Below are 9,628 nucleotides of genomic sequence, written 5' to 3' on the forward strand. Positions count from 1 at the left end.
GTTAGCCCCGGGGAGACTCAGAGATGTTAAGTAACTTGCTCAAGGTCACACAGGGAGCGCTAGGACTGGAACTCAGCTCTTTGGAACTCCAGACCTGCGCTGTCTGATGCCGCCTCACTGTCCCGGTAAGGAGAAACAGGTGAGAAGCGCCAAGAGTGATGACGGCCAGCGAAGGAAGTATGGCGTGGGTGGAAGGGCCAGTGACGTCGAGCAGCCCAACAAGGCCCACGAGGAGGTAGCGTGAGGAAGGCGTCACAGGGTGATTTCACGACTGACGTGCACAACTGCTTAGTTATTTGGGCAAAATAAATATTAAATGGATTGAAGAATCTTAAAACTGGGTGGGAAAACTGATTTCTGGATGGCAAGGGGTTTCTAAATTCAAAAGCGATGAGAAAAGCCACAGAGGAGAATAAGTATATAGATTTGATTTCTTCAAAATGTAAAAATGCTGTAAATTAAAAACCCCACATAAAATTAAAAGGGGAAATAATTGCAACAAATGTGATGCTGATGTTGAATATATACCTCAGAACGTGTGCACCCCAGTAGGAGGAACAGCTAAGACACGTGTATGGACAGAGGACGTGGAAGGGCACCACGTAATGAACCCCCCAGTACCCAGGGCAGGGGTGCTGAGGCAGCGGGGGAGCCTCCTGTTGGCACAGCCCCTCTGGGAAGCCTCTGGCAGTCCAGCAGCAGCCCTAAAGCCTTCAAACCCAGCATCCACTTCTGGAGACCTGTCCTCAAGAACAAATCCTAAGTGAGGGAAAAACCTCGTTTGTAATTGAGAAACACTAAAAACAACTGGCATTTGGGGACATTCTTGGATAAAATAGTATGCAGCTGTCAAAAAGCACGTGTACTCCTGGAGGAAATGTGCTCTGGGCAGTCTGTCACATCATCTTACTGTGTCAGTGTGAAATTTCCTGGGTGTGTGTGATATTGTTAATGTGGTTTGGTAGCAGATCGTATATGAGAGAGAGAGGGAGAGGAAGGTAATGCAAATGTATTCATTGTACTCGTCTACCTTTTGGTGGGTTTGAAATTTTTCCTAATTCCAGGGGGCACAGGAGGGGCAGAAAGAAACTAGTTCACTACACAAGCAGCGTGTCAGTGGTTCCCTGTAGTATATACCTTTTTGTAGCTTCTGAATTTTGAGCCACGTAAATGTACTATTTATTCCAAAAATAAATAAAATTCACATTTTAAAAATTCAGTCCTCTCTAACATTAACTCTTTATGGTATCAACACTAGCTGAATCAAAGCTCACAAAATAAATGCCAAAGACTGCTTAGAAATCATACTTACAAAGGGTTTTACAATGTAGGAAAATGTTTCACTACAGTAAGTTTAAAAATACTAAATTGTGTGATTTGATTTCATGTATGTAAGAAATGTGCATAGAAAAAAAATTTAATACATACTATGTGCATAGAAATACACCAAAATGCTCACAGTGGTTGTCTGGGTGGTGGGGTGACGGCAGGTAGCTGGCCCCTTTATGTGGGAGCCGCAAGTGGGGGACGAGCAGGATGGTTAGTGTGTCCGTGGCAGGGCCTGCCCACCCTGCCCTGGCTTTCCCTGCACAATCCGAGGGTTCTCCCACAGGCATGAATTCTATACACAGAAATTCTTTCTAAAAATCATGGAAGACAGAAATCTCTCTTTTCACTTCTCTCTTGATTGAGGTGGTGGTTACACATGTGTAGACATTTGTCATAACTCTTCAAACTACACACTTACAGCCTGTGCATTTACTGTGTGTCGGTTATGCCTCAAGTGCCAAATGCGGCAGGCCCAAACCAGGCACCTCGGGGGCCGGGCTCCGTTGCCACTCACATCTCCGGAAGCAGAGGCTCAAATACTGCACAGCCTTCCTGACTACGCTGGTTTCCCTCCTTCCCCACTTCCAGGAAGCATCCTTGCTCTGAACAGGATTTGGGGTAACTTAGGAAACTGCTCCCAATACAGTATTTTAAAGTTGGTAAAGCAATCAGGAGGACGGGGAAAATCAGAGCAGGGAAATTGAGGTACCACTGGGATGAGGTTAGCACTTGAGGAGGCCAGCGAGGCCAGCTCAGGGTCATGTCACCATGGCCAGAGGAGGGGCAGAGTGGGGCCCTTGCTCCCCTGCCCTCATGGCCACCTTTCCCAGGCCACCCGACAGCAAGTGCTGTCCTATAGTGTCCCTCTCAGGCTCTGGGCATGAGGTCACAATACCTTGGGGAGGTGTGGCCCGGCCCTCACTGTCCCCAAACAGGTGTCGGGGCTACAGAGATTCTGGCCCCCAAGCTCTAACAGGTTGGGGTTCACTGAGCCCCTGCGTGGGCTTAGGGGGCTGTACTGGCCGGAGTCAGGGTTTCCTTAGAAACAGATTGGTGGAATGAATGAACTGAACAAATGAACCAACATAGTTCACCCCAGAGAAAAGTGGGCCTTCCTCCGGGCAGGCCTTTGAGAACAGCTGCCTTTGAGAAGCCATCAAGGCCATCTGCCCATGGCCGAGAGCTGAGTCGCTGTCTGCAAAGGGATGGGGATGCCCAGGCTGGGCTGGTGGCTCCAGCCCTCCCCAGTCCTCCGTGCTCATTGCCAGGGTGACGATGGTAATGGGGCAGCCCCACGCCCTCACTGCCCTTCCTGGGGCTGAAGGGCCCAGAAGACGATAAGACAAATGCTGGGCCCCACCCTCACTCTGGCCGGCAGTGGCCACCAGATAACATGGAGGATCTGCTTATCTGCCCTGCACAGGTTCTGTAGGTCCTCTGCCTCACTGACGCCTAGGGTGCCCTGACCCAGAGACTTAGTGGGAGATGTGACAGGAATCAGGCCCCACTCTGCCCCCACAGGGCTGACGCTGGCCTCAGCTTCCTCAGCCTTCCCTGCAGCTCCAAGCAGTGTGAACTCCATTACCCTCCCTGACCCCCTCCCACCCACCCACAGCGAGGACATCAGGGGCTAATGCCCTGGCCACCCTCCTCCTGCCCTCCCACCCCTCTAAGGCAGAGGGGCCGAGGGGGCCTCCAGATGAGCCAAAGTCACCTAGTGAATGATATAGTAGTCCCTACAGCTTTGGTTCAGTCCCACCGAGAGCAGCTTCCTAGTTCTCCCCCGAAACAAGCCACCCACTTGGGCCCCAGACCTTCCCCTGAACCTATGCCCAGGCTGGACCCTCCTGCTTGTCTGACAATGACTTCTTTGGGGTCCCCCTTCCAAGGCCTGCCAGGGAGCCCCAAAGCAGGACAGCTCCCTCACCCCTGCATCACCCCATCCCCAGCCCAGGGGGCTCAAAGGCGCTTCTGTCACCAGAGGCAGCTGTAGGTCTAGAGGGGAAGTGAAGGGGGCCTTGTGCCAGGAGGGCTAACCCCACAGGGAGAACAGAGCTGGGGCTGGGGAGAAATGAAGGGAACCGCATGCCCAGGTCCCCCATTACGTGCCCGGGCTTTCCAGGCAGAAGCTGCGGGGGCACCTGAGCCCCAAGGGTTCCCTGACACCTCCCCAGCCCAATTCTCAGGAGCCACGGCGACCTGCTGCTCTGGGGGCCACGCTAGTCTCTACTTTTCATCTCCTCCAAAGGAGATGTGCCCTCTCCCCACAATGGCATCCCTGGTATGAGGACCTGGGACCTCCTAGAGGACCCAGGGGCTCCTGATGCCCCAAGTTTTGAGCTGGGAGAGATGTTAGTATCCATCACCTCCAGGGGTCAAGATTCAAACAGGCTATTTAACTGGCCAAGGACACAGCAGGAGAAAAGTGCAGCCCTCACTCCTGCCTGGAATCTAGGATCAGTCACTGGGCACCCCTCCATTTTCCCCTCCTCCCCACCAGGGCTGTGTGTCCACCCACCCCACACTTTCCAGGAACCGGGGTCACATTCTTTTCAGGGCAGGTAGGGAGCTCAGAAATGGTCCCAAATCCCTTCAAAACACATGGGGACACTGAAGCCCAAGTCAGGGGTTTGTCCAAGTCACTCCGAGAGTGGGTGGCAGGTGAAGACCAGAACCAGGACCCCCAGGCAAGACCTTCTGCTGCCTAGCCCCTCCCCTACTCCCCCTGCTGTGGCCCACCACCCCTGACTCTGCTGTCCCCACCCAAAGCCTCTTGGGCCCCCAGGCATGCTCCCCTCAGGGACGCTGGGGGCAAGGTGGGCAGCGGGTGCCGCCACCCAGGCAAGTCACTCTTCATTGGGCAGACCTTTAGCCCTCTGCTCCTGGCAGTACATCGTAGCCCTGCTGCCCATGTCTGCGAGGGTTGAATTTCACGGCCTTGCAGAATTCCCAGGCGGGGCAGCCTGGCAGTCCTCCCTGGTCCCAAGCCTCCTCAGGGCACTAACCCAGCTTTTCAGCCAGGCTCCCCTTGTCCCGAAGGGCCATGGTGCATCTGTTAACAAGCCTCCACCTTCAGAACCTTCCTGCCGAAACCAGCTCTACTGACTGGGGCAAGAAGGCTTGCCTACGGGGTGACACAGCTGCCCCATCACCATGGGCACCACCTAACACCCACGGGGGGCTAGGCCAAGGCACACGGAGGAGCCCAGGCCTGGGGCTGCACAGAGAGCAGGTCTGGAGGAAGGTGCATCTAACCCCACCCAAGGAGGAAACAGTGCTGGGGGCCAGGGACCTGAGGCAGCAGCAGCTGCAATGGCAGAGGTGAGAGAAGTAGGAGCTGCCGACCATGGGCCTGCTAATCGTGGCGGGGGAGCAAAAGGGGCACAGGGACAAGTCCAGACTAGCTTTGGTGGGGGCAGTCACAGTGATACACAAGGAGGGGCAGCTGGCCAGTTTGGGATGGCAGAGGACGGGGTGGACGGGCCAGGAGACACAGCCTGGGTCATCCAGCACAGCAGGCCCTCCTGCCCTCCTCGGCCCTCAGGATCCAGTCCAAACCCCACAGGGGAGCTGACACCAGCCTACATGCTGACTGTGCAGAGGAACTCCTCCTAGAACCTCACGGCGCCTTCTCTTGGCCTCTGAGCCTTTGCACATGCCCTTCCTCTGCTTGAACACGACAGTCCACACCCCCTGCGCCGGCCCAACTCCTGCTTAGCTGTCACATGCTCTGGGACACTTTCCTCGAGGCTCTAGATCAAGGTGGGAGGCCGGTCGTCACTCCTCTCAGGGGCTAGGCAGTGAGCTGAGGGCAGGGCCCGGCTCTCAGGAGTCGCTTGACCGTGAACCCCACTCGGGTACACGAAGGTGGGGCGCTGAGCCCAGCCGGTCCCAGAAAACCTGCAGCGTGGAGCCCGCATGCCCGCCCTGCTGCAGCCCCCAATGCAGGCGACAGACAAGGCACATTCCGCTGTAGAGAGACCAATATATGTAAAGTGCCGAGTACAACGCCCTGAAAAATAGTATTCTCCAAAAATCCAGCGCCCAGGGTGTCCCCGTGGTCTAGCCCTTGCCCGTGAGGTCCAGCGGCTGCAGGAAGGGCGGCAGCGGCAGCTCGTCCAGGGCCTCGGGGAAGCGGCCAGGCGAGATGGCGGTGACCAGCACCTGCATGGCGCGCGCGAAGAGCGAGGGCGGCGCCAGGCCCGCCAGCCACTGGAACTTGTCCTCGCCCAGCAGCCGCTGCCAGCGCGGCCGGTCACCCAGCAGCTCGCGGCGGGCCGGGTCGGCGGCGCCCGCGGGCGTGTACAGCGCCAGCAGGTCGAGCAGCAGCAGGCGGCGCTGGCGCGGCTCCGCGGGCGCCCCGGCGGCAGCGACAGCGGGTGTGGTGGCGGGGGCCGCGGCGGCGTCGCGGCCCAGCTGGCGCAGCAGCAGCTCGAGCGGCGTGAGGCCGCCGCCGTCGCGCAGGCCGGGCGAGGCGCCGTGGCCGAGCAGCAGGAAGAGGCACTCGGGGCGCGCCAGCTCGCAGGCCACGTGCAGCGACGTGCCGCCGCCCTCCACGCGGCTGCAGCCGCGCCGGTCCAGCACGCGCGCGCGCTCCTCAGCCGGGAAGTCGCGCACGGTGCGCAGGATGCGGCGCAGGATGCCCACGCGGTTGTAGCGCACGGCCAGCGCCACGTGCGGCCCAGGCGCGGCGCAGCAGCGGAAGCCGGCGCTGGGCGGCGCGAGCGCGCGCCGCGGGAACGTGGCCAGCAGGTAGTGCGCGTACGCCTGGTGATCGTGCACGAGCGCGTAGAGCAGCGCCTCGGACGGCGAGTAGGCGGCGGCGCGCCCGCGCTCGTCCCAGTGGAAGGCCTCGCTGGCGCGCATGTCCTCGAGCAGCCACACGGGCAGCAGGTCCCGCACCGCCTGGTAGAAGGCGAACGACGACTTGCGGCACTGCTTCTGCGCCCGCGAGCGCGCCGCGCCCGCGCCCTCGGACCCACCGTCCGCGCCGCCCCCGGGCCGCCGCGTGTCCCACGGCATGCTGGCGGAGGGGCGCCTCCCCGGCTCAGGGCATGGGCCTGGTGGCCAACCACCTGCGGACAGAGGGGATCCCAGTGAGGCCTCGGCCCCGCCCCTCGCCGGGCTCTACCTGGGAACCGGAGGCTCCGAGAGGGGACTCCCGTCCTCCCTCACCCAGCCCCACCCGTCCAGGATTCTCGTACCTGCCTCCAGTCTCCGACTGGCCCTTCCAGTCACTCCTCACGGCTCACTTCTGTCCTAGGCCCTGAAACACCTTCCACATCCTTGATCTAGCAGGACCTGATCTCCCACCCTGAAACTGTCTTGTTCTGAGACCTCTGTTAGAGATGCCCTTCCCTGCCCCAGCCCTCACAGCTCCACCCACTGGCAAGGCCACACTGAAACCCCACCCTCTACCCCCTCCAGCCCAGGGACCCCGGAAGAGCTCCTGCTCCCACCTGCGGTAAGTGCATCGAACCCCAAATAGAGAAAAGGCCAGGTAGTGGGGTTGGAAAGCTGTGGCCCACATCTCAATCCTCTCTGTAGCTCAAGCTCCCTGTCCCCAGCCCCACCTAACCTTGATCCTGTCCTCTGACCCCCGACCTCGCATGGGGGCCCCTAGAGCCTCCCCCCAGGCCGGGCAGAGCTCTAGACTCAGACCTACCTGGTTCCTGCACCGCGATCCCGCGGTTCTGAGGAAAGAGGTGTATCACTTTCCTTCTCTGTGCCTCGGCTTCCTCATCTGTAAGAAAGGGCGGGGGATGCAGGCTACGACCTCAGCAGGGCGAGTCTGGGGGTGGGGCTCTAGCCTTGCACCCACACACGGCGTTTGCTGGATGTCAGCATCCCTAGCTCCGGGGACGAGGCAGGAGGGCAAAGTCAACCTAGAGACTGGTGTGCACAACACTTTACAGTCTGCCGATCCCCTCAGGTCTGCTACCTCTCTTGATCTTCCCAACTATTAGAGGAAGTAGGTACTGTCATCCCATTTTTCAGCAAGGGACAAGCTTGTCCAAGGTCAGTCAGCGAATCATGGTAGAGGCAGGCCCAGAACCCAGATCTCCTGCCTCGCATTTGGGGCTCATTCCAGACGTGAGTGGACCCCCAACCCACGGGGAGCCCATCTTGAGCCCTGACTTTGCCCTCTGAGCCCCCAGCCCCAACCTGAGCCCTGGCCTCTGAGCCCTGGCCCCGGCCCAAGCTCCCCACAGCTTTCTCGCAAGGGTAAGCCCTTGGTCACAGGCTGCGTCCACACACACTGGGTAACTAAGTTACAGAGATGGGCGCGGTAGGGGTGGGCTGCAGCCACAGCGCCCTTTTGGGGGGACAGCATGGCTGGAGCAACCCCCCACGCCTGGGCCTCCGCGCCCCAGGTGTACCCTGTGTGAACACCGTGGGGCGCCGGGCGGGTTACGTAAAGTTGGGCCGCCCCACGTCACTGGGCAACGAGTCACGGCCGCGGCTCCGTGACGGGGTTGGACCACCGAGGGCAGGGCCGCGCGCCCGGGGCCGCCCGCCAGCTCCCTCCTCTCCTCCGGCGGCACGGCCGGATCATGGGCGGCCGCGGGTCACGGGAGGCGCGGCCAGGGTGTCTGCGGGCCGGTGGCCGGCGCAGCGAGGGCTGCACCTGCCTGTGCGTGTGCCCAGGGGGCCCGGCAGCCAGGAGGGCAGCGCCTGGGGCGGGGACTGCGCGCGGGGCCGGCCGAGGAAGGAGGACTCACCGTGGGGGGCGGCGGGGCCGCGGGCCTGGTGTCCCCGCCCCCGCTGCAGGCCGGAGCGCGCGCTGTCCCCCGCGGGTAGGCGCGCAGGCGAAGGTCCCAAGGCGGACGAACGGGAGGGAGCCGCCGCCGCCCGCGCCCGCCGCAGCCGCGCTCTGAGCCGCCGCGGCCGGGTCGCTGGGCGGCGGTGCCGGCGCCGGCGGCGGGCGGGCGGGCGGCGGGCGGCGCAGTGCGGCCCGGACCGGGCAGGACAGCGGGAGCGTCCGCCGCCGCCATTGGCCCGCGCTGCCGGCCCCCGCCGCCGCCCATTGGCTGCCTCGCTGCACCATTGTTACGTCACCCGCCGGCGGGCGGGGCGCCCAGCGGGACCCGCGGAAAAGTTGGGAGAAACTTAAGGGCGCGCGGGGGGCGGGGCTCCCGGAAACCTGAGCCGCCGGCGAGGACAGGCTCCCGCCTCCGGGCGGCGGGCGGCGGGGGTCCCTGGCCGGGAAGCGGGGTCTGGGCCCTGCCTGCGGTGCCGCCGCTCAGTGAGTCTGGGCCCCGCCGAGCGTGACTTTCGTCGTCACCCCACGCGTCGTATTTCAGGTCCCCTTTGCACTGACTGTCTGTGACCTTGGGAAAGACCTCCGGGACTTTTTCCCTTCTGTACATGGTGGGGTCAAGGGGTATGACCTGTGACCCCTACGGATCCCGACCGCGTTCTGCCCGGCCAGGGTCGGGGTGTTTGTTCTTGGCTGCCTTTCCCGGGGAATAGATGAACAGATGCAGACAGCTATCTATGAGCACCTACTGTGTGCCAATCTCTTTGCTAAACATACTTGATGTCACTTCACTTTCTCAACCCGAAGTGGTGGGAATTATGACCCCCAATTCGCCGGCCAGGAAATCGGGGTCTCCAATGAGGAGGCCGCCAGGAGGGGAAATCGCAGGGAGGTGGCCTCCAAGTGCGGAGGAGCCAGGAGGGAGGCCAGGTGCTTCTGCTGCTTTTCTTCAGACATTTGTGGTGGATTGGGCCCCAGTCTCCCCAGCCTCCCCACAAGGGGTCCAAAGTTTGGGGCACCACACATGCAGGCTCCAGAGGTCACGCTGAGACCCCTCGTCAGTGCAGGGTGGCCTTGCAGGTCCATACCACACCTCTCGGGGGACTGCTGGAGACCAGCAAATTTACAGCAACTCGGTACCCCAGGGTGGGGGTACAGGGAGCACCGTGCTGGGGATCCAGGCTCTGCCTCTGCCCCACCTCAGCTTTCCTCTCCTCCCCTCTCTAGGCCTCAGTTTCCCCACAGTTTCTCCCAGCTTTCCCGTTCTGGATGTCTCTGGGTATGATGGGAGGCCAACTGAATGGAGGTCCTAGTGTTGACATTTGGCCTTTGGGAGCCCCCAGACTCTGGGTGACATCCTAGGGAGGTGGTGCCCCAGGTGAACCACCTGTGGCTCAAGGCTCTAGCCACTCTGCTCTCTTGTCCCCTTCTACTCTTCAAGGGCTGGAAGTGCAACCTCACGCCGTCTCCATGGCTACCAGTGGAATGAGGGTGAAAGGGCATCGGCTGTAGATGCCAGGGTGGGCAGGTCTCTCCCTA

The 9,628-nt window shown here is 61.0% G+C and overlaps 1 protein-coding gene across 1 annotated transcript; it reads right to left on the reverse strand.

The window, feature by feature from the left end:
• Positions 1-5,298: 5,298 nt before the first annotated feature.
• ANKRD9 (ankyrin repeat domain 9) lies at positions 5,299-8,226 on the reverse strand. The gene is made up of 3 exons (XM_058567750.1): positions 8,052-8,226; positions 6,995-7,072; positions 5,299-6,404 (listed from the first exon to the last, which is right to left on the reverse strand). Exon 3 carries the CDS (start codon positions 6,349-6,351, stop codon positions 5,392-5,394), a length of 960 nt encoding a protein of 319 aa, XP_058423733.1. The 5' UTR covers positions 6,352-6,404; positions 6,995-7,072; positions 8,052-8,226; the 3' UTR covers positions 5,299-5,391.
• Between the last annotated feature and the right edge of the window lie 1,402 nt (positions 8,227-9,628).

Source organism: Diceros bicornis, chromosome 24, assembly GCF_020826845.1.
Source record: "Diceros bicornis minor isolate mBicDic1 chromosome 24, mDicBic1.mat.cur, whole genome shotgun sequence".
NCBI lineage: Eukaryota > Metazoa > Chordata > Mammalia > Perissodactyla > Rhinocerotidae > Diceros > Diceros bicornis.